Source organism: Gorilla gorilla, chromosome 1 (genome assembly GCF_029281585.2).
Source record: "Gorilla gorilla gorilla isolate KB3781 chromosome 1, NHGRI_mGorGor1-v2.1_pri, whole genome shotgun sequence".
Lineage (NCBI taxonomy): Eukaryota > Metazoa > Chordata > Mammalia > Primates > Hominidae > Gorilla > Gorilla gorilla.
In genome coordinates this window covers 195,262,297-195,285,284 of record NC_073224.2, presented here as the reverse complement: position 1 = coordinate 195,285,284, position 22,988 = coordinate 195,262,297, and the positions used below count along the sequence as shown (strand labels likewise).

At 49.5% G+C, this 22,988-nt stretch overlaps 2 protein-coding genes across 10 annotated transcripts in view; one reads left to right on the top strand and one right to left on the bottom strand.

The window, feature by feature from the left end:
• Positions 1-1,291: 1,291 nt before the first annotated feature.
• Positions 1,292-21,599, bottom strand: TMEM53 (transmembrane protein 53). 4 transcript variants are annotated; one of them, XM_019017244.3, is made up of 3 exons: positions 21,456-21,599; positions 6,968-7,089; positions 1,292-2,005 (listed from the first exon to the last, which is right to left on the bottom strand). In XM_019017244.3, the coding sequence occupies exons 1-3, from the start codon at positions 21,463-21,465 to the stop codon at positions 1,355-1,357; spliced, it is 783 nt and encodes a 260-aa protein (XP_018872789.1). In that variant the 5' UTR covers positions 21,466-21,599; the 3' UTR covers positions 1,292-1,354. The 4 variants fall into 4 exon arrangements, with proteins under 4 accessions (XP_018872789.1, XP_018872786.1, XP_018872798.1 ...); XM_019017241.4 differs by lacking the exon at positions 21,456-21,599 and adding an exon at positions 21,157-21,445; XM_019017253.4 differs by lacking the exon at positions 21,456-21,599 and adding an exon at positions 21,157-21,377 and having other exon boundaries at positions 1,292-1,915.
• ARMH1 (armadillo like helical domain containing 1) overlaps positions 21,551-22,988 on the top strand; it is a 52,337-nt gene continuing 50,899 nt past the window's right edge. For 4 of the 6 annotated variants that reach the window (XM_055347237.1, XM_055347234.1, XM_055347230.1 and 1 more), the window contains exon 1: positions 21,573-21,699. The gene's annotated coding sequence lies outside the window, so the exon portion shown is untranslated. Of the gene's footprint in view, positions 21,700-22,988 lie in introns of all 6 variants that reach the window. The other 2 variants (XM_019017230.3, XM_055347225.1) reach the window with 1 other exon arrangement.

Genomic DNA, 22,988 nt, shown 5'->3' with positions numbered 1-22,988 from the left:
AGCCATCTCCTTCACTGCCCCCTAAGCCCCGTGATCACCACGGTAAGCTCAATCAAATATTTATTGAATACCTACTATATGCCAACATTGTGCAGTAGTGACTTCTAGAATGATAAATGATACTGAACTATCAGGCTGAATTCACCTCTTCTGCCTAGAGAGTATCTAAGTGGGTCTCCCTTCCAGAAGATGAAGGAGTTTGCTATTTCAGCCCAAATCCCCTTACCCTGGTTCTGGTCTTTAGGGCTTGGGAGTTAGCTCATCCCAGCTCCTGTTACAATGCTGCTGCCTTCCTGCCCCCCACTGTCTCTGGCAACTTTCAGCTTGCAACTTTCCCGGACCCAGCGGCTTCCTAGCAAAGTGTGGTAGAGCTAGGCAGGCCCCTAACCTCAGCTCCTCATCTGGCTTCTACCTCAGACTCCCAGGCAATGGGGTCAGAGGAGCCTCTCTGAGTGAACTGCCAAGTGGGAGCCATGTGAATGGTACTTTACACTGTAGGGCTTCGCCCTGCTGGAGCAAAGATCACAGCCCCTATCCGCAGCCTGACGCTACCCCTGACCGAGATACCTTCCCTCTGGCATCTCCCCACAAAGGTCACCTTCCATTCAAGGAATCAAAACTCAACTCTGGTAACAGGCACAAAGTTTCAGTTATGCAAGATGATGAAGTTCTGAATTATGCAAGATGCAAGACTATTCAGTTCTAGAGGTCTGCCGTGCACATAATCTCTTAAATTTTAAGTATCGTACACACTTACAATTTTGTTATGTGATCTTGGCCAGGCGCGGTGACTCATGCCTGTAATCCTAGCACTTTGGGAGGCTGAGGTGGGAGGATCACTTGAGCCTGGGAGGTTGAGGCTGCAGTGAGCCATGATTGCACCATTGCACCCCAGCCTAGGTGACAGAGTGAGACCCTGTCTTGAAATAAATAGATAAATAAATAAGTAAAGAAAAAAAGAGAGTAGGTCTCATGTTAAATGTTCTTACCAGAGTTTAAATTTTAAAAAATCAACTAGGGCTCACCCTCAACAGCCCCCTCCATTTGTCAACCTCTACAGCCTGCATGCCACAGGAATCAGCAGCCTGATTGTTGCACTTGTCCAAACACAACTGACTGCAAGGCTCCCACAGACACATGCCCAGGCACTCCTGCCCCTTAGGATTCTGTGGTAAGCAGACCACCAGCAGACAGAGGCCCCCAGGAGACAGGCCCATAGGAATTTTCTACTTAGGGGACTGCAAAGTCCCAAAGGGCTACAGGGAGTTGAACGAGAAGAGTGCCCCACAGATGCAGGTTGTGGGGAGGTGTCAGGCATTTATTTCTGGAGCAGAGGCGAGATGGAGCAATGGCCTCAGCAGCGGACGCAGTTGCGCATGAAGTCAACACAGAGGCTTGTGTAGTAAGTAGGGTAGTCACGGAGGTGGCTGACGTGTGCAGATGACACGAAATCCACAGAACGCGCCAGGACCCGGCGTGCCAGGCGTGCCTCCACCATGCGTTCTATGTCTCTGGCCAGGACTACTTCGTCAGCCCTCGAGTAGAGGTAGAGCTCGGGCCAGCGAGAGCCCGCGTCCTGTAGCCTGTCATAGAAGTGGGTGTGGAAGAGGGCTGTGATGGGAGCAAGCAGGACGTGGAACAGGACAACCACCAGGGCAAAGGCCACCAGCAGCAACAGGCGCAGCATGGCGGCCCGGCGCTCCAGGATGGCTGCCAGGGCCCGCAGAGCCCCTACCAGGTTGCTGTCACCAGGAGCGCTGTCAAAGATGGTGCCCACCACACGCAGGTGGCAGAAGCGACGGGTCTGCAGGAGCTCCAGCACGTAGCGGTACAGCATGACGCCACCGTTGCTGAAGACATGGAAGAGCAGGGGCTCCTTCTCAATCTCATAATCAAAGAGCAGCTCGAGCAGCTTCTGGGCCAAAACACGAAGTGAAGGGATACCCAGTGACTCGGAGAAGAAGACCATGTGCCACGGGGCTGTGTATCGGATTACGATGCAGCCCTGGGGAGAGAGGCCCGGTCAGTCCTCACAGATGAGGTGGGGGTAGTGGGTACAAGCTAAGGTCAGAGGGGCCCAGCAACCCCAGCCTGTAGGACATAGGCCATGGGGCCCACAGCATCAGCAATGCTCTGGGTCCTGCTTCAGCCTGAGCCCACCAGCCCGCCGCCCACAGACACAGGTGCCTTCTGGGCAGGGAAGGTATACTTAAGGCCCATTTTTGGACTAATTGCTTCATGCTGGCCAAGCCCTCTTGGCCTGGAGTGGTATTTGAGGCCCAGAGCCTGAAGCATGTACTGGAGACACCTGGGCTGACCAGAGGAAGTCTCTTTACTCTGGTTCCCTCCTGTCTGCGCCCCGTCCTCCCATCCTAGGCCTTGCACATTTGGGGCGGGGCCTCACTGCTTGGCTATACCCTGTCCCAGCACCTCAGATCTGCACTGTCCCTACCTCCCAGACACAAGTAGTACCCCCATGAGACCAGTACCCGAGAGGTGGCCTGCAGGCGCCAGCCCTGACCACCAGAGGCCACTTCTGAGCCAGGCCCACATCACTTTCATCACTGGTCACTGTCACCTTCCCTCTCTCCCAGGCTCCTAAAAACAGAGTCCATACTCTCTGGACTCAGGGACCTGACACTCAAATGTCCCTGGTTCCCCGGCCTGGGATCACTCCTCATATCTGCCCTGAAATTCCAAATACAGTAAACACTTGTTCCTCGAATTCTAAAATCTGGGCCCAAACTCCCTCTAGGCTTCTATATTCCTCACGCCTGGGCCAAGGGTGCCACAATCTCCACACAGGTCCCCTTCTAGGTCAGTTAGAAAAGCCACCATGCCTGGCTCCTAATCCCCTCTCATCCTCCTGTTCCAGAGACAAAGGGCCCTTTGTCAGGGGAATGTGACTTTGGAGAGTGCTGGGGTCAGACAGGTCTGGGTTCAACTCCTGGCACCACTATGTATCAATAGTAAGAACAAGGAGCAGCTTACTACTTTCTGAGTCTGGGTCCCCATCTATAAGATTACGGTGAAATTGGGATAACACCCACCTCATAAGGTTATGGGTAAAAGTAGATGAAAAAAAAAGTATCTCAAATGATCAAAGCAGTACCTGACACAAAGTAAACTCTCAACCAACAGCAGCAGTAATTAGTGACATGGTAGTGACAAGGAGAAAATCATATGGCCACAGTAGTTAAATGACCCATGGCTAAACAGGGATGGTCAGCAGAGGTACCTTGCCATCAGCCGCCTGACCTCCTAGCCCTGGAGTGCCTAAGCATCCCTCCCAAGACTCTGAAGAGGAGGCTGCTTAAGGCCACCCACATTCTCCCAAATGCTCAAATCTGACAGAGGCCTTTCAGTCCCCACTGTATGCTTCTCCCTGGCAGCATCTGGAATCACACACTCCTAGAAATATTATCTTGCAGCCCAGTCTCTTCAATAAGCCAGTAACATGAAAAAAGGGGCTGTTCTATAGCCTGGATGACATAGGGAGACCCCATCTCTTAAAAAGAAAAAAAAAATGGTCGGGCACAGTGGCTCACGCCTGTAATCCCAACACTTTGGGAGGCTGAGGTGGGCAGATGACGAAGTCAGGAGTTCGAGACCAGCCTCACCAACATGATGAAACCCCGTCTCTACTAAAAATACACAAATTAGCCAGGCGTAGTGGCACATGCCTCTAATCCCAGACACCTGGGAGTCTGAGGCAGCAGAATTGCTTGAACCCAGGAGGCAGAGGTTGCAGTGAGCCGGGATCACGCCATTGCACTCCAGCCTGGGCGACAGAGCAAGACTCTCTCTCAAAAAAAAGAAAAAGAACAACAAAAAAAATACTAGCTTGGCGTGGTGGTGCATGCCTGCAGTCCCAGCTACTCGGGAGGCTGGAGGCAGAATGATTGCTTGAGCCCCAGAGTTGAGGCTGCAGTGAGCTATGATTGCACCACTGCACTCCAGCCTGGGTGACAGAGTGAGACCTTGAATCTAAAATCAGGTGGGGAGGGGAACAGTTCTGGATTTAAAAGAGCCTTAAGAAGAAACAAAATAACTAGATGCAATGTGTGATCTTAGATTGGATCCTGTTTGGGGCACATCCGCTGTAAAGGGTGCTTTAGGGACAATTAGGGAATCTGAATATGGACTGTAAACTAAACGAGATCAAACAAGAAGGTGGAGATCATGATCTGAAAAAAGCAGGATACAAAGCAGTACATTCAATAGGTCTCATGTAGGTAAAGAAAAGATATACCCCCCAAAAAAGCTGGAAGGATATACACTAAGTGTAAATAGAGGTCATCTCTAGGTGCTAGAATATGGTGTTTTTGTTTTGTTTTGCTTGTTTTGTTTGAGACAGGGTCTCACTCTATCACCCAGGCTGGAGTGTAGTGGCACGATCACAGCTCACTGCAGCCTCAACTTTCCAGGCTCAGGTGATCCTCCCACCTCAGACTCCCAAGTAGCTAAGACTACAGACACGCACCACCGTGCCTGGCTAATTGTTTTAATTTTTTTTGTGGAGATCAGGTTTCACCATGCTGCTTAGGCCGGTCTCAAACTCCTAGGCTCAAGTGATCCTCCTTTCTGAGCCTCCCAAAGTGCTGAGATTACAGGCATGAGCCACAGCCTCCACCTTGTTTTCTTTTAAATAATAAAATATTAGAGTTTTGGGTTGGACTTTTTTTTTTTCTCTACATTCTTCCTGTCCTCCCTATTGGAAAGTCTTCCTTTCCAAGACTACCCCTCCCCCAACCCTGCAACCTCAACACCTCTGCCTTCTCTGGGATCTTACTCCATCTACTTTCTCCCTCGTGCCTTCTGCCCAAATAGCATCTTTACCCCTGCCCTGTACAACAGCCCATTTCCCAAAGACTCTTTCTGCAGATTCTGTCACACCTTCCTGGGTTTTCATATCCATCTCTGGCCACTCCTCCTTTCCTTGTAGGACCCTCTTCATCTTCCACTCCATTAAGTTTGGGTTCCTCAGGACTGTCCTAGGCCCTCTTCTGTCCCTCTACACACTCCCTGGGGGATCTCATCCACTCCAGAGCCTATGGATTCTCTTCTACTGTTCTGGTCTCAAAAAACACACCCCCGTCTACCCAGGAGGTGCCCAGCCAGAAACCTGGCATTACCCTGGGAACCTCCCTATCCCTGTGCCCATGCCCAATCTCTCATTAAACTACCATTCTACCTCCTGACAAACTCCTCAATCCATCACCTTACCTCTACCGACACCCCCAACTCCAAGGTCCTGACTACCCTCTGTCCCTGGATCATGGCAAGCCCCTCTAAACTCACTTCTGGCTTCCTGCCCCACCCCTCCAATCTCCCCGCTACTCTGCAGCAAGGAACTTTGTTTATTTTGAGACAGGGTCTCACTTTGTTGCCCAGGCTAGAGTGCAGTGGTGTGACTTCGGCTCACTGCAACCTCCACCTCCCAGGTTCAAGCGATCCCTACCACCTCAGCCTCCCTGGTAGCTGGGACTACAGGTGTGCGCCACCATGCCTGGCTAATTTTTGTATTTTTAGTAGAGATGGGGTTTCACCATGTTGGCCAGGCTGGTCTCGAACTCCTGACCTCAAGTGATCTGCCCGCTTCGGCCTTCCAAAGTGCTGGGATTATAGACATGAGCCACTGCGCCAGGCCAAAAGGGACTTTCTGATTCACGAATCTAACATCACATCCCTGCTTAAATATCCTGAGGACCCCCTCCAAGCCCCACCTCTTGCCGGGTACCTGTCCCTTCATTCTTCATCCCAGCCATACTTGACTATTCCTGGTCCCCCTGCCTGCCCTCAAGGATCTCAGGCTAATGAAGAAGCCAGACAAGCCGAGCTCAGTGAGCAGAACTCGCAGCTGAAACTGCCCGCAGTGAGGCTGTCTGTAAAAGGCAACACCAGAGCCCCAGCCTCGGAGGTTGGGGAGAGACTTCAAGCTCAGAACTACATTTTCCCCCAATCTCTCTCCCATTCCAGGGCCACCACACACCTCAGTCAGGCGGGATGTGGACGTGGGTGAGTGGAGGGATGCTGAGGGAAAGGGGGCTCAGCTGGCCTTTCTCCCAGGTGCCCCCCCACTGCTCAGTCCAAGGCTTCCAGCTGGCAGTTGGAGCTGTCTGTATGGGTACCCCTGCAGGAGGCTGTTTGGGGGAGAGATCTGGGCTGAGGAGGGGAAGGTGGAGCTGGAGGCCCAAGATGTGAGAGAGGCTTCCAAAATATAACCAGGTCCTGCTAAGGCCCTCTGCAGTTACCACAGTCTCTATATCCAACCTTGGTTGGATGAGACGAAGCGTGAATCTCTTTTCCAAGAGGCCCTACTAGTCTGGGAATGTGAAAGGTGCCATGGGCAGTCATAAGACAGAAACTCACCTGGTGGGAAAGGAGGAGGTCCTGGGAGTACAAGCTATGTCCAGACACCCAGCCCTGGCTCCTGCTGCCCGCAGAGGCACTGGCCAGTTAACAGAGACTGGAGCCTGGGCCGACTCTACAACTGTAGGGCACATCAAGGGTGGGCTGCCCATTGTGGAATGCAGGGAGGAAGGAAGGGGAAGCCATCAGGAGACCAAAGGGGTCACGCCAGGCCACAGAGCTGGCAGCCAAGTGGGGATAATCCCACCAAGTCCCTATAACCCCATGGCCTTCCTCACAGGTTTTTTTTTTTTTTTTTGAGACGGAATCTCACCCTGTCACCCAGGCTGGAGTGCAATGGCACAATCTCTGCTCACTGAAACCTCCACCTCCTGGGCTCAAGCGATTCTCCTGCCTCAGCCTCCCAAGTAGCTGGGATTACAGGCACGCGCCACCATGCCGGCTAATTTTTGTATTTTTAGTAGAGACAGGGTTTGACCATGTTGGCCAGGCTGGTCTCGAACTCTAGAGGGTGTTCTTAAAGCCATTCCCAGTCCTGCCTCAAAGGTGGTCAGCCCTCACGGCAGCCCAGGGGAGAGGGCACCAGAGTACTCACCCTTTTGTGGTAGATGGCACTGTACTTGGCAAGGTTCTTGTCCTTGCAGCCACCCCAGCCCAAGAGAATCACCACAGGCTGCCGAGTTTCTGCCTCCTTCCCACCTGGGCTGGGGCTGTTCTCTGAAACACAGATGTGGACTGTCAACACCAGAGCTGGGGTGGGGGCGGGGGTGACTGCCCAATCCAGAACCAGCAGCACTCCGGCTGCTGCAGGCAGGGAACAACGGGTGCCAGGCCCAGGCATCCTGCCAGCACGCATGCACCAGTTCCCACCCCGTGCTGCTCCAGCTGCCTTTCTGCAGGAGGCACCATGGGGTCACCGGACAAACCAACACAAGGGCACCTTTCTTTAGAGACTCGAAGACAGCCCAAGTGAGGAAAGTCAATACCTTCTCCACGCCCTTTCCTCTTCTGATCCAAGGCTCAGCGAACTACAACCCCGAGGCCAAACTGAGCCCACTGCCTATTTTTGTATGGCCTGCGAGCTAAACTAATTTTCACATTTTTAAATGGTTAAAAAAAAAATCGGCCGGGCGCGGTGGCTCACGCCTGTAATCCCAGCACTTTGGGAGGCCGAGGCGGACAGATCGTGAGGTCAGGAGATTGAGACCATCCTGGCTAAGACAAAACAAAACAAAACAAAACAAAATTAGCCGGGCGTGGTGGCAGGTGCCTGTAGTCCCAGCTAGCTACTCAGGAGGCCAAGGCAGGAGAATGGCTTGAACCTGGGAGGCGGAGCTTGCCGTGAGCCGAGATCAAGCCACTGCATTCCAGCCTGGGCGACAGAGTGAGACTCTGTCTCAAAAAAAAAAAAAAAAAAAAAAAAAATCAAAAGAATATTTCGTGACACGTGAAAATTATATGGAATTTAAATTTCATTGTCCACAAATAAAGTTTTATTGGAACATGCCACACTCATCATTTACTTAGGGTCTATGGCTACTTTTACACTAAGAACAGCAGAGTAGAGTAGTTACAACAAGATCGAGTGACTCACAAAGCCTAAAATATTGACTGGCCCTTTACAGAAAAAGTTTGCCAGCCCCTGTTCTAATTCCATGAGCAGATGGAAGAAGAGGGTCTTTTTTGAGATGGAGTCTTGCTCTGTCACCCAGGCTGGAGGGCAGTGGCACGATCTCAGCTCAGGGCAACCTCCATCTCCCGGATTCAAGCAATTCTCCTGCCTCGGCCTACTGAGTGGCTGGGATTATAGGCACCCACCACCATGTGCAGCTTTCTTTTTCTTTTTAGAGTAAAAAAGGGGTTTTGCCATGTTGGCCAGGCTGGTCTCGAACTCCTGACCTCAAGCGATCTGCCCACCTCAGCCTCCCGGGAACAAGAAAGTCTTAAAAGGAGAAATGGATAGGACAGTGCAGGCAGGGACATGAGGCTGACTCTGGCCCATACCAAGCCACCTACCCTGTCCTGCCAGAGAATAACAGCCTATATTTATTGAGGTTTAACCCTTATAACAATACTCTAAGGCAGGTCCTCTTATTACAGATGAAGAAACTGAGGCAGAGTGAGGTTAAGGTACTTGTCTAAGCAAAGTGTAGGGCTGGGAATCTGGCCCCAGCTCCCCACCCTAAACTACTCCAGCACCATCTGTGCTGCCACCCCATCCACAGCTGGTGATATGCTAAGAGGCACAAACCAGCCGCCACCACCACCAGGGCTGCCTTTGAGGAAGCCTCCCTGCAACCTTGTCAAACAGACCTCATCTCATTTCCCCTGCAAAGTGAATACCCGCCCCCTCAGGGGGACTTCTGTACAAGGACCGTCTGTAGCCAGTTAATCTGCCCTCCCAAAAGGGCCGGCATGCACCCTTCCAAAGACCAAGCCACTTGGCTATGCTCAGCTGCCACCCTGAAATTTATGGATGCCGGTGGTGACCTGGCAACAGTAAATTTCAAGGCTAGTTAAGAGGATGGTAAATATAAATCACTAACCTTTGGACAAAAGGAAGACAACAATTTCCTGTGGAAATTAATGTGATTGAAAAGTTCAATGTTCCTGCTCTCTAGTGGTGGTGACTCTGGCCTTCGGAGATTAACTGCCGGCACCGGTGGGGGTCCCAGGCCTGGCTGCAACTCAGCCTGGAGCAGAAGCTGCCAAAGCCTCAGTCCCCTGCTGACACCTGCCAGCCCTCCCGGCCTCCACAGGTGCTGGCTCGGCCTCTGATAAGGGAGACAGTCCCACAGGTCTATCTCAAGCAGCTCCAAATATTCTCACCACTTTTCTCAGCCTAGTGTCCCCATCTTCTGCCAGATGGCTCTTCACCTGCACTGGCCTTTCTGGTGGAGAGGCCCTGGGCCTCAGTGGGGCCCCAGGCCAACCTTGCCGGGTCTGACTCTGCCCACGAGGCTCAGGCTGCGGCGGCCTCATGGAGGGTAATCAGCAGCTACCATTTGAACCTGCTTTTGCATCTTCGAGACCCAGCAACTCGATTTCCAAGACCCTGTTCTGGGAGGCTCCCTTACCTCTGCAGCTGTCTGAGAACAGGCTCCCCTTCCCCTGCCTACAGGGTTGCCCCCATGTGCCACCACCGAGACACCAGCAAAGGGCTTTGGGATTTATCGCAAATACAGAGAAAGCAACCAAGGGAGGTCACATCCCCTGGCGGCCACGGGATGTCAAGGCCAGCCCCCACCAGCAGAGATGGTGCACTCCCAATTGCCAGAGGTTCAAACAGCTGCTGCTGGGCCTCCCAACTGCCCCTCCTCCTGAGGCTGGGATTTGTAACTCCGTTTTGCTGGCAACCTTGGCTTTACCAACTCAGGCAGGAATGACTCTTCACCCTCCATGAAGGCGAAGAAACCCTCAGAATTCTGGCACCCTGGACAGACTGCCTACTCCCATAGCCCAAGCTTTCTGTAATATTCTTTATTGATTTCTTTATTTTTGGAGATAGGGTCTTGCTCTGTTGCCCAAGCTGGAGTGCAGTGGCACAATCACAGCTCACTGCAGCCTCAACCTCCTTGGGCTCAAGCGATCCTTCTACCTCTGACTTCTGAGTAGTTGGGACCACAGGCACGTGCCACCATGGCCCGGCTCATTTAAAAACACTTTTGTTGTTGTTGTTGTTGTTTGAGAAGGAGTTTCACTTTTTTGCCCAGGCTGGAGTGAAGTGGCGCGATCTTGGCTCACTGCAACCTCCGCCCCCTGGGTTCAAGCAATTCCCCTGCCTCAGCCTCCTGAGTAGCTGGGACTATAGGTGCCCACCACCACACCTGGCTAATTTTTGTATTTTCAGTAGAGATGGGGTTTCACCATGTTGACCAGGCTGGTGTCGAACTCCTGAGCTCAGGCAATCCACCCGCCTCAGCCTCCCAAAGTGCTAGATTACAGGCGTGAGCCACCGCACCTGGCCAAAAGTCATTGCTACGGCTATTGTTACTCATTGCCACATCAGGATCATGATTCTTCCACCCTCTTGTACAAACTCCTCCCCTTTTCTTACTTATTCCACTGGCCATATCACCCTCTCCCCTTCCTGCTGCTGACATCTCCAGGCCTCTGGCAGCTAACTTTGAGGCACTGAAAACTTTGGCCCCTGGCTGGATCTCCCACTCTATCCAGACTTACCAGAACCCTGTACAAGCAATCAAATATACCTTGTTCCTAAACCATTAAAAACTTCTCCAGCAAAAAGTGCTAACACACACAGCATGATGTGTCAGGCACTATTGTAAGCATTTTACATATCAACTCATTTATTATTCACAACACACCTGTAATCCCAGCACTTTGGGAGGCCAAAGCAGGCAGATCACTTGAGCCCAAGAGTTCAAGACCAGATTAGGCAACATGGCGAAACCTCATCTCTATAAAAATTAGTTGGGCAAGGTGGCACACGCCTGTAGTCCCAGCTCCTCAGGGTGCTGAGGCAGGAGGATAGCTTAAGCCCAGGAGATCAAGGCTGCAGTGAGCCATGATCATGCCACTGTACTCCAGCCTGGGTGACAGAATGAGACCCTATTATAAAAAAAAAAAAAAAAAAAAAAAAAAGCCAGGTGTGGTAGCTCACTCATGTAATCCCAGCAATTTGGGAGGCCAAGACAAGCTGATCACCTGAGGTCAGGAGTTCGAGACCAGCCTGACCAACACGAAGAAACCTCATCTCTACTAAAAATACAAAAATTAGCCGGACGTGGTGGCACATGCCTGTAATCCCAGCTACTCAGGAGGCTGAGGCAGGAGAATCGCTTGAACCTGGTGGTGGGGAGGTTGCAGTGAGCCGAGATCGCGCCATTGCACTCCAGCCTGGGCAACAAGAGCGAAACTCCATCTCAAAAAAAAAAAAAAATTGCAATACTCTTATGAGCAAGAATTCTCATTTTACAGACGAAAACCTGAGGCACATATGAAATGGCTTGCTCAAGGTTACATAACTAACAAGCAGTGAAGCTGAAATCCAAACCCAGCTGGTCTGACTCTAAAGACCAGTTTGTATCCGCTACCCTAGCCAGCCCTGCAGATAACAAAACCATCTCCATCACCTCAGCTCCAAACCTGTATACATGGCTGCCTCCTGTACATCAAGAGACCCCATAAATGACCTCATCTACCTGCTTCTCTCAGCCAGAACTTCAATATATGCTGCCTCATTTGGTCTTGCAACTATCCTAGGAGTTAGCTACTATTACTATCCCCATTTTACATAAGAGAAAACTAAAACACAGAGAGGGGAAGTCCCTTTCCCCCAACAACACACAGCCAGGAAGCAGCAGAACCAGAGCCCACTATCCGGACCAGCGTGCTCTACCGCCTCCACCACCGCGACCTTGCACTTGCTCTCTGCTCTCCAGCCCACGGTGCTGATGCTCCGTGTTCATGCTTTGCTAATGCCCATTCCACCTATAGAATCAGCTCACTACTTACTTCCAGGAAGCCTTCCTTGACGCCCTCCCCAACCCCTTCTCACCACCCCCCACCCCAAACCATCAGACTGAGTGAGGTGTCTCCTCCTCTGTACTGTCACAGCACCCACCACCACACCACTGCACTTAATACACACTATACTGACAGTGTTCATCAGGAACAGGTAGGAGGCTACTGTAAAATTCAAGGCAAGAGATGGTGAAGGCCTGAACCAGAGCAGTGGAGAGACAGATAGGGAGGGGTAGAAATGACAGGAAGAAAACAGTCACAAGAATTCTGGAACATGTATCAAAAGTCTCAAAAACATGCAATCTTTGCTGGGCGCAGTGGCACAAGCCTATAATCCCAGTATTTTGGAACGCCGAGGCAGGTAGATCACTTGAGGTCAGGAGTTGGGGACCAGCCTGACCAACATGGTGAAACCCCGTCTCTACTAAATACAAAAAATTAGCTGGGCACGGTGGTGGGCGCCTCTAATCCCAGCTACTTGGGAGGCTGAGGCAGAGAATCACTTGAACCCAGGAGGCGGAGGTTGCAGTGAGCAGAGATTGCGCCATTGCACTCCAGCCAGGGCAACAAGAGCGAAACTCCATCTCAAAAAAAAAAAAAAAATCATGCAATCTTTGACTTGGTAATTCCACTTATAAGAAAAAAAAACGTTAAATCATGGAGAAATATTCAATAACACATTAAGCAGATCATAGACATAAATGTAAGAGCTGAAACTACAAAACTGTTAGAAAAGAACATATAAGTAAATCTTTGGATTAAGCAGCAGTTTCATAGACATGCCACCAAAAGTACAAGGAACAAACAAACAAAAGAGATAAATTGAGACTCCATCAAAATAAAAACTTTCTACTTCAAAGGACATAATCCAAAAAAAGTGAAAAAAAGAAAAACCCCACAGCATGGAGAAAATATTTGCAAATCATGTATCTGATAAGGGAGTAATATCCAGAATACAGAGAAAACTCCTAAAACTCAACAGCAAAAAGTAAACCCAACTCAAAAATTGGCAAAGGACCTGAATATATTAAGCAGGTCTTTCTCCAAAGAAGATTTACAAATGGCCAATAAGCACATAAAAACATGCTCAACATCATAGCCATTAGGGAAATCAAAATCAAAGCCACTATGAGGTATCTCTTTATACCCAGGATGGCTATAATTAAAAAGTCAGATAATAAACAAGTGTTGGTTGTGGATGAAACCAGGACCCTCATACACTGCTGGTGGAAATGCATAATGGTGCAGCCACTTTGGAAAACAGTATGGCAGATCCTCAAAAAAAATTAAACGCAGAGTTACCACATGATCCCACAATTTCACTCCTAGGGATACATCCAAGAGAACTAAAAATATACATCCACATGAAAACTTGCCCATGAATGTTCATTGCAGTCATAAAAACCAAAAGATGGAAACATACCTCCTATCATCTGTGAACAGATAAACAAAATGTGATACATCCACACAATTAAATACCATTCAGTCATAAAAAGGAATGAAGTACTAATACATGTAATAGCATGGATGAACCTTGAAAACATCATTCTAAGTGAAATAAGTCAGATACAAAGGGGCACATATTATATGACTTCATTTATATAAAATATCAAGAATAGGCAAATCCACAGAGAATGAAAGATTAGTGGTTGCCAAGGGCTGGGGGGAGGAGGGAATGGAGAGTGACTACTAACAGGAATGGGGTTTCTTTTTCAGATGATGAAAATGTTTTGGAATTAGATAGCAGTGATACTCTTACAATTCTGTGAATATACCAAAAGCCAGCGAATTGTACTTTTTTTTTTTTTTTTTTTTTTTTTGAGACAGGGCCTCACTCTGTCACCCAGGCTGGAATGCAGTAGTGAGATCATGGCTTACTACAGTCTCAACCTCCCAGGCTCAAGCAATCCTCCCATCACAGCCTCCTGAGTGCTAAGACTACAGGCACATGGTACCACGCCTGGCTAATTTTTTATTTTTTGTAGAGACAGGGTCTCACTATGTTGCCCAGGCTGGTCTTGAACTCCTGGGCTCAAGCAATCCTCCCACCTTAGCCTCCCAAAGTACTGGGATTACAGGCATGAGCCACCGCGCCTGGCCAGAAGTCCATTTTTAAAGGGTGGATTTTATGGTATGTGAATTATTTCTCAATAATGTTATTATTTTTAAAAATAATAGTAATACATTAAGTGAAAACACAAGTTATAAAGCAATATCATAACAGAATGCCCATATACACACACATACTACACAAACGCACACTTTTTTTTTTTTTTTTTTTTTGACAGTCTCACTCCATCGCCCAGGCTGGAGTGTAATGGTGTAATCTCGACTCACTACAACCTCCGCCTTCCAGGTTCAAGCGATTCTCCTGCCTCAGCCTCCCTAGTTGCTGGGATTACAGGCGCCCACCATCATGCCCGGCTAATTTTTGTAGTTTCAGTAGAAACGGGGTTTCACCATGTTGGCCAGGCTGGTCTCGAACTCCTGACTTCAGGTGATCTGCCCACCTCGGCCTCCCAAAGTGCTGGAATTACAGGCATGAGTCACCGTGCCCAGCCACGTATTTTTTTTAATGCATAGAAAAAAATACATCAAATATTAATAGCAATTATTTATGGGATTAGAGGCAATTTCTTTTTCATGATTTTTTTCCCATTTTCTAAAATCAGTATGTATAACTTCTGCAATGAGAGTTAAAATATTATCTCAAACAACAGGGGAGGTGGTCCAGCAGAGTAAAAAGCAGTTGAGAAGTCAAAGAGGCCAGGGATGCCCAGAAGCCCCTCAGCAATGTGGAAGGATTCTTTTCAACCCTAGCACTTCTCGAGTACCCCACAAAACAATTTAATCTCACAAGCTCCCTGTCCTCTAGAATTTCTCAACAAATAACACTGACACAGATAGTGCCAGAATTACAAATACGTATATTGTGCAACAGTTCAAGCCATAAAACTCAAGCATAAATTAGATTGTGTATATCCCAGGGGCATATGGGGAAGACAAAGGAATGGGCTGATAAGGCATAAGGGTCTGCAGTACAATATGTACTTTTTTATTTGCAAGCCAGAATGAAAATAGAAACCATGTTTTCTTTTTAAAATGCAAAAAATTGGCCAGACTTGGTGACTCACACCTGTAATCCCAGCACTTTGCGAGGCCGAGGTGGGCGGATCACGAGGTCAGGAGGTCAAGACCATCCTGGCTAACAGGTGAAACCCCATCTCTACTAAAAATACAAAAAATTAGCCGAGCGTGGTGGCGGGCGCCTATAGTCCCAGCTACTCCGGAGGCTGAGGCAAGAGAATGGCGTGAACCCAGAGCCGAGATCGCACCACTGCACTCCAGCCTGGGTGACAGAACGATATTCTGTCTCAAAAATAAAATAAAATAAAAATAAAAATAAAATAACATGAAAAAAATTGAAAGAGTCTTAATTTTCTCTACTCCCCAGAAAAACTTTCTAGTGTCTCACAGTTCCTATATTTAAATCAAATTTTTCTTTTCTTCTTTGAGACAAGGTCTTTCTGTGTTGCCCAGGCTGGAGGGCAGTGGTATAGTCATGGCTCACTGCAGCCTCGACCTCTTGGGCTCAGGTAATCCTCCTACCTCAGCCTCCCAAGTAGCTGGGACTATAGGCAAGCACCACCATGCTCAGCTAATTTTTGTATTATTTTGCAGAGGTAGGGTTTGGCCATGTTGCCCAGGCTGGTCTCAAACTCTTGGGCTCAAGCAATCCACCCCCCTCGGCCTCCCAAAGTGTTGGGATTACAGGCGTGAGCCACTGTACCCGGCCAAATTACTTTATTTTTTATTTACTTTTTAAAAGAAGAGCAGAGCAGAGTAGCATAGTATCTAAGAGTACATACTGTACAAAATCATATCTCGGTTCAAATCTCTGCCTCTGCCACTTAATAACCGTGACACAGACCTTAATCAAGTTCTCTAAGCTTCAATTTCCTTATCTGTGAAATGGGGACAATGATACAAAGAATTAAATAAGATAATAGCTATAGAGGGCTTATCATGGTGCCTGGCAGAAGGAAAGAGTTCAATAAATTGAAATTATTATTACTTCACAAGTAATGCATACTCACTGTAGAAAAAGTAGAAAATGAATATCTAATAAAATTGGAATCATATTGTTTGTAATCTGCTTTCTTCCGTTTGGCAATATATTGTGAACATTTTTCCCTGTCAGTTTATATATTTCTACACCATTATTTTTAGTGGCTTCAGAGAGGCTATAGAATGTTTCATAATTTATGGTGACCAAATCTCCCATTATTGGATATGATGCTGTTTCCAATTTTTTGCTGTTATAAAAATACTTTAATGGACACCCCTTTCTTTGTGCATGTCCCTAATTGTTTCCTAGAAATGGCATCGTATTCAGGCAGCCCTTCCTAATGGCAACTGAAATCTCGGCATGCACAAGCTCTGGAGTAAGGCTCTTAAGCTGAAATCTGGAATTACTTTGGGCAAGACACTTTACCTCCCCACGAGCGTCTGTTCTTCATCTGTAAAACAGGATTAAGGGTTCTCCCTACTTCACAAGGTGGTTGTGAGGATTAATAAAATAATGAAAGGAGCTCCTGGTGGGCCTGGCATGTGGATAGAACATGGTTAACAGTGTAAGTACCACAGACATTCAGAGAAAAGGAGGCCTGCAAAGAGGCCTGGATCTCAAATCCAGGGTCTAGTACAGCACCAGCACCTGGCATAGAGCAGACACTTAGAAAGCATTCTATTTTTTTTTTTTTTTTTTTTTTTGAGACGGAGTTTCGCTCTCGTTACCTAGGCTGGAGTGCAATGGCACAATCTCGGCTCACTGCAACCTCCGCCTCCCGGGTTCAAGCGATTCTCCTGCCTCAGCCTCCTGAGTAGCTGAGATTATAGGCATGCGCCACCACACCCGGCTAATTTTGTATTTTTAGTAGAGATGGGGTTTCTCCATATTGGTCAGGCTGGTCTCGAACTCCCGACCTCAGGTGATCCGCCCATCTCGGCCTCCCAAAGTGCTGGGGTTACAGGTGTGACCCACCACGCCCAGCCAGAAAGGGCTCTTATCTAGAGGTGAAAGAAAAGAGATCATGATTCCAAAAATAAATACAACTCCTCTGTATTAAAAAAAAAAAAAAAAAAAAAAAGACCTTTGGGGTCCTCGTAGACAAGACAAGGATCAAATCCCAAATGACTCTCTTCGCCTGAGTCTTTGAGGTCTGTCCATCATGACAGATCTTCAGGTTTTCATCTCATTCTCCACCCACAAAAGCACAGCGCAGCCTCCTGCCAGGCCCCTGTTCACTCCAGCCACTCACTGTCGCCCTTCAGGGATTTACTTCTGCACTTTCTCCCATCCAAGTTCCAAGCAGGCCTGACACTGCTTAGCTTCTGAGATCTGCATGTTCAAGGTGGTATGGCCATGGACTTGACTTCCACACTTTCTGCTGCTCACCATGGGGGTCTGTCAGCCCTCCTGAAGCTTCAGGTCCAGCTTGGGCTGCTCTACTCTAGGAAGCCTCTCCCACCACAGGGCCCACCATGGTGGTCTAGACCCTTCAGTACTGTCTCCTGGGTGTCTAAGACAACTTCCTGAGGATTAAAATGATGTCTATATTTCTTTGACCTCAGCCAGTGATGAGCAAAAAAGGCACGCAGTAAAACCTGGGGAGCAAAAACCCCCTCACTTCCCCTCTCTGTGATCCCCTTAAGACCTTCTGTTTACTTTAAGAGCAAAATGTTTGTCCCATGCCCAGGCCCCAGACCCATTAATTCTATGAATGAATTTTTCTTTATGTTTACTGAACATGACAGCCACATGGTGCCTTTAAGAAGGTTGCTGGCCTATGAGCAAGTCACAGAGGGGATCTAGGTGGGACTTGGCTGACCATTCTCTCGATGGGAGGAGGGGTGGCACGGCCTGGGCCTGGGATGTCAGAGCAGCTCTGGCTTGGGCCTACAGTGCTGCCAAGTGATTCCATTCAGCTCACTTGGCACCTCATCCCTCCCAGGCCCTGGTGACAGTGAGTGAAGCCATCAAAAACACGACAACAGGAAAATATAGTGCTTATGGGAGCCCTAGGAGAGACCCTTCCCAAATGAAATGAAGTAAGAGAGGGTATTGAGAGACTGAGGGGATCACTGGCCTGGGAAAAAGAGAGGGAAGAGGGAAGACAGATTCTGGGTCAAACGACCGGCTTTAGCAAAGGCCTGGGCAGACGACCATCGGCGTGGGCAGCCAATAGGTACTGGCTGGTAGGATTCCCAGCAGAAGGATGTTGGGCTGCCAAGCCTGACCTACAAGGCCCAGGGCTCTGAATGACCCCAGATCTGCAGCTGCCTTCCAGCTAGCTAATGTGCCAGCATCAGCTTCTCTGTCAGCTCACAGCAGTGATGGGCTCTGTGGTTTCGATTTTTCAAATACAGGGGAAAAGTAATTTCAGGCCAGGCGCAGTGGCTCATACCTGTAATCGCAGCACTTTGGGAGGCTGCAATAGGAGGACTGCTTGAGCCCAGAAGTTTCAAACCAGTCTGGGCAACACAGTAAGACTCTGTCTCCATATAAGAAAATGAAAATTTTTTAAACTGAAAAAAAAGTGTTTTTAAAGGCTGGGCACAGTGGTCACGCCTGTAATCCCAGCACTTTGGGAGGCTGAGGCAGGTGGATCACTTGAGGTCAGGAGTTCGAGACCAGCCTAACCAATATGGTGAAACTTTGTCTCTACTAAAACTACAAAAATTAGCCAGGCATGGTGGCAGGTGCCTGTAGTCCCAGCTACTTGGGAGGCTGAAACAGGAGAATTGCTTGAAGCCAGGAGGTGGAGGTTACAGTGAACTGAGATCGCGCCACTGCACTCCAGCCTGGGCGACAGAGTTAGACTCCACCTCAAAAAAAAAAGTTTTTAAAAAGTAATTTCAGAAACTAAATATGAATGTCCTACACACTTCTCCACCATTAAACAGTAATTGCAAAAGACAGACAATCTCTGGGGCTCCAAAAGACTGTCACTCTATCAGGCCATGTTGGCCTGGAGGGAAGCTCTGCAGATAGGAAGCAAATGGATTCAGGGGACCACAGCGTCGTGATCTCCTTCTGAGGGGTTTGACAACCTCTAGCTCTCCTCTGGAGCATGGACTGTGACAGGGAAGGGCAATGAATTAAAGCCAGTCAGAAGAGCAATAAGGAGGAGAAACAACTGAAAGCCGTGGAGGTGTTTCCCTTGGAGGAAATGTGAAGGCACGAAGCTGTCCTCTTGAACAGAGGAAGAGAGATTCCTTGCTCTGTATCGTTCCCACCACAATGCTCTAGCCCTGCAGTTAGCACATCATTTTGAAACCACCTGCTTATAAATTCACTCCCCTCCCCAAAACCTCAGCTCCTTGGGCGTGTGAGTCACTTCTGAGTGGCCAACAACGATCCCACAGCCAGGACACAGCAAATACTGAACTGAGAGCGGAAATTACAGGAAGGCCTATTGTGGCTCAAGAAAGGGAAGTGCTTTCTAACAATCCCAGCTGCCTCCAACAGGCTAGGATGTTTGGGCAGAAGCATCGCCCCAGGGAAGGGTCTGCTAGCAATGGAATGCACTCATGCCAACAGAGGGAGGCAGGACAAAACAGTCTCTGAGATTTCTTCCAATTCTAAGACCCAGCCTCCTGGAGCAGCAAAGGGAGCCATGGGATCCGCCACTGCACTCCGGCCTGGGTGACAGGGGAGACTCCATCTCTTAAAAAAAAAAAAAAAAAGAAAGGGGGGCGGAGGGGGAACCATAGGGGAGCAATGCAATGGCAGCACCTGCACTGTGCCAGGGACACACATCCAAATGCTACCTCGTAACCCTCGCAATCCCACGAGGAGGTAGGCACTAGTACTCTTCCCATTTCACAGTGGAGGAATCTCAGGCTCAGGGAGGTTCAATAGCCTGCCAAAGACATATAACTTGTAAGACATGGAGCTGAAATGTGAACCAGGACCACGAGGCTGCCCTCCTGGCCGTGCAGAAGGCAGCTCCAACCCTTTGCAGCCAAAGACTCTCCAAAGGAAATAATATTAACTGACTTCATGGCTTGCTGACGCCAAAACGTGTCCAAAGTATTTTTACATCTATAAACCCAAAAGCGCTAAGCCAGCAGATCCAGCTCTAGGGAAAAACAGCTGGTCTGGGGCCATCTGTTCTGTGGGAGTCTAAGGGCTGCCCTCTCCTAGACTCCAACCAAAGAACATGAGATGCTACGGGAGGGATCTGGGAAGGCTCTCCTTAAGGAGGTAAGTTTTATGGAGAGCAGAGTATAAGATCAAACCTTTGCATTAGAAAGATCACTGTGGTAGCAATTTAAGAGGCTGGGCTGCAGGCAGTGAGACAGGAGGCGGGAAGGCGATGCTGGACTAATGCAAGTGAGGGACACGCTGGCCTCAGGCTGATCATACTTCAAGGCCCTTCTGCCAGAATTCCCAGAGAGACCAAACTTTCCACTCTCTGGACCCCGATCTACTCACACTGTCATGGATGCGGGCCTGCTGTCAAGCCTAATTTTGTGGAGACTCCTACATGTCTTTCTTTAATGTAAGGAGAGAAACAATGCTGATCGTAAATGCCAATTACTGAACTCACTCCATGCCAGGCCCTTTACACAATCTCCAGATGGCCCCAACAGCCCTATGAGGAAGGTTAGTATCCTTATCCCGGTTTTGCAGAGGACGAAACTGAAGTTCAGAGAAGGTAGCTTACCAAAGGTAATCCAGCTCCTAAAGGAAGGAGTCAGGATTTCAGTCGAGTTCTACCCGACGGCAGAGACTGCACTGTTAACCACTGCCGAGAAGAGTGGAGAGGGACGGCTAAGGGTTCTGAGTCCCGGGCTTCTGCGAGGATCGGTGACCCCGCGAGGCTCCCCCTCCACGCCTTCGGGAAAATAATAAGTGATAGGCTAGATGTGGGAAGCCCAATCCCAAACAAAGGAATCAGGAGGGATCCAGCTTTCGGCAGCCTTCAGCTATGAGAAGTGATTAAAGGGCATGGACCTGAGCACCCCGGACAGGAAAGACAGAAAAAGAGGTCCCAAGCAAGCAGCTGACTCGGGGCAGAGGCGGGGCTCGCCAGGGAGGAACACTCTGGGGCGGGACTTACGAGGGGCGGGGCTCTCTGAGCCTCTCTAAGTCTAGGACCTGCCAGACCCTATGAGGGGGCGGCCCGCGGGAGGGCGGGGCCGCATGAGGGGCGGGGCTACAGCTGCGCTCGCAACCCACAGGTTCATGAGGTCACCTCCCCGCGCCTGGACCCAACCCTCATTCCATACTCTGGCTCCAGCAGGGCTGATCCGGGATCTCGATGGTGTAGTCCAGCTCTGCCGAGGCCATGGTGAAGGCGCCGGCCCAGAGCACGGGTCTCCAGCCGGAACTCCCGCTTGCGCACCCGTGCCTCACCCGGGCGCCTCCTGGGCGCCGCCCAATCACCACACACCTCCCCCAACACGGCCCAATCCCTGCGCCGCGCTCTGTGACCTCCCGCCTTAGCAACCACCGAGTCTCTTCCAGAGCCTCTCGCCTCACCCCACTAGCTCGGCCCTAGCAACCATGCCCCGCCCCTATTACTGACCCGCAGCCATTGGCTAATTCGCTTGATCTGGGTCAGGTATTGGTCAGCCGGGGCGCCGGTCAGGAAGAGTCCCCACCCTCTCATGTAGGTGAGAGGCGGCTGAAGAGTTGCTGTATTCTGGGAATGGGCAGGGTCACTCGTCCGAACAGAGTCCTATCCTACGCGGCGGAAGCGTGTGCCCTTTGACTTGCATCGTCTACCTACCTCTGCCATCCTCTACCAGCCGCAACTGCGAGGGCTGGAGGTATAAAACCGTACAAAACGGCCTAGGGGGCGCGTGCCGACCCAACCTCCACCCAGTGGGGTCGAGGCATATTCTGGATGGATGGATGGATGGATGGATGGATGGCTGGATGGATGGATGGATGGATGGATGGATGGATGGATGGATGGCAGTCTTCAGTTGATGACTTTAGAGAATGCCCTGTTGATAGGGCCCACCGAGGAGCTGGGAGTGCAACTTTCTTGCATTTATCTATATTTACATACTATGTGTCATACTATGTGCCAGCATATTTACATACTATGTGCCAGAGACTGGGTGGGCTAAATAAGGTTCCTTAGGCCCTAGTGAGGATCAAGCTTTTGGCCCTCCCTCTCCCATGTCTTAACGGGAGAGGGAGAGAAACCATGCGTGAAGCAACTCTGATTCTGCGTGTGAGATAAATACTACAGAAGAGTAAGGATTTGAGGAGCTCAGAATCAGAGAAGGGGCATTTATGGCAGTGGGGTTGGCTCTTGAGCTGGGCCTTGAAAGACTTTTAGAGATAGGGAGGGGGAAAAACTCTGCATGCCAGGCGCGGTGGCTCAAACTCGTAATCCCAGCACTTTGGAAGGCCAAGACGGAAGAATGGCTTGAAGGAGTTCAAGACCAGCCTGGGCAACATAGTGAGACCTTCATCTCTACAAAATTAAAATTTTAAAAATTAGCCAGGCATGGTAGCGCATGCCTGAAGTCCCAGCTACTTGGAAAGCTGAGGTGGGAGGATCACTTGAGTCAGGAGGTCAAAGCTGCAGTGAGCCATGATTGTGCCACTGCACTCCAGCCTGGGTGACAGAGTGAGACCCTGTCTCAAAAAACAAAACAAAGATCCCAGTGTGGTGTCTCACCCCTGTAATCCTAGCACTTTGGGAGGCTGAGGTGGGCGTATCACTTCAGGTCAGGAGTTCAAGACCAGCCTGGCCAACATGGCGAAACCCCATCTCTACTAAAAATACAAAAATTAGCCGGGCATGGTGGTGCACGCCTGTAATCCCAGCTACTTGGGAGGCTGAGGCAGGAGAATGGCTTGAACCTGGGAGGTGGAGGTGGCAGTGAGCTGAGATTGCTCCACTGCACTCCAGCCTGGGTGACAGAGCGCGACTCTGTCTCAAAAAAAAGAAAGATTAGTGCAGGAACTGGATTGAGGATTGGGAGAAGGAGGGAGACCAGTTAGGAGGTTGTTTCAGTAGTGGGGAAGGATTATGGTGGCATAAAGCATGGAGTGGCAGCTGAAATGGAAAGGGCAGGATGAATTCCTTAGACACTTATAG

Bases quoted from the DNA above. Each gene is read 5' to 3' on its own strand.
- TMEM53 (XM_019017241.4), bottom strand. From the start codon at position 21,217: ATGGCCTCGGCAGAGCTGGACTACACCATCGAGATCCCGGATCAGCCC. The intron at 7,090-21,156 runs GTATGGAATGAG...TCTGTGTTTCAG, and splicing joins TCAGCCCTGCTGGAGCCAGA to AGAACAGCCCCAGCCCAGGT. The intron at 2,006-6,967 runs GTGAGTACTCTG...CTCTCTCCCCAG, and splicing joins GTGCCATCTACCACAAAAGG to GGCTGCATCGTAATCCGATA.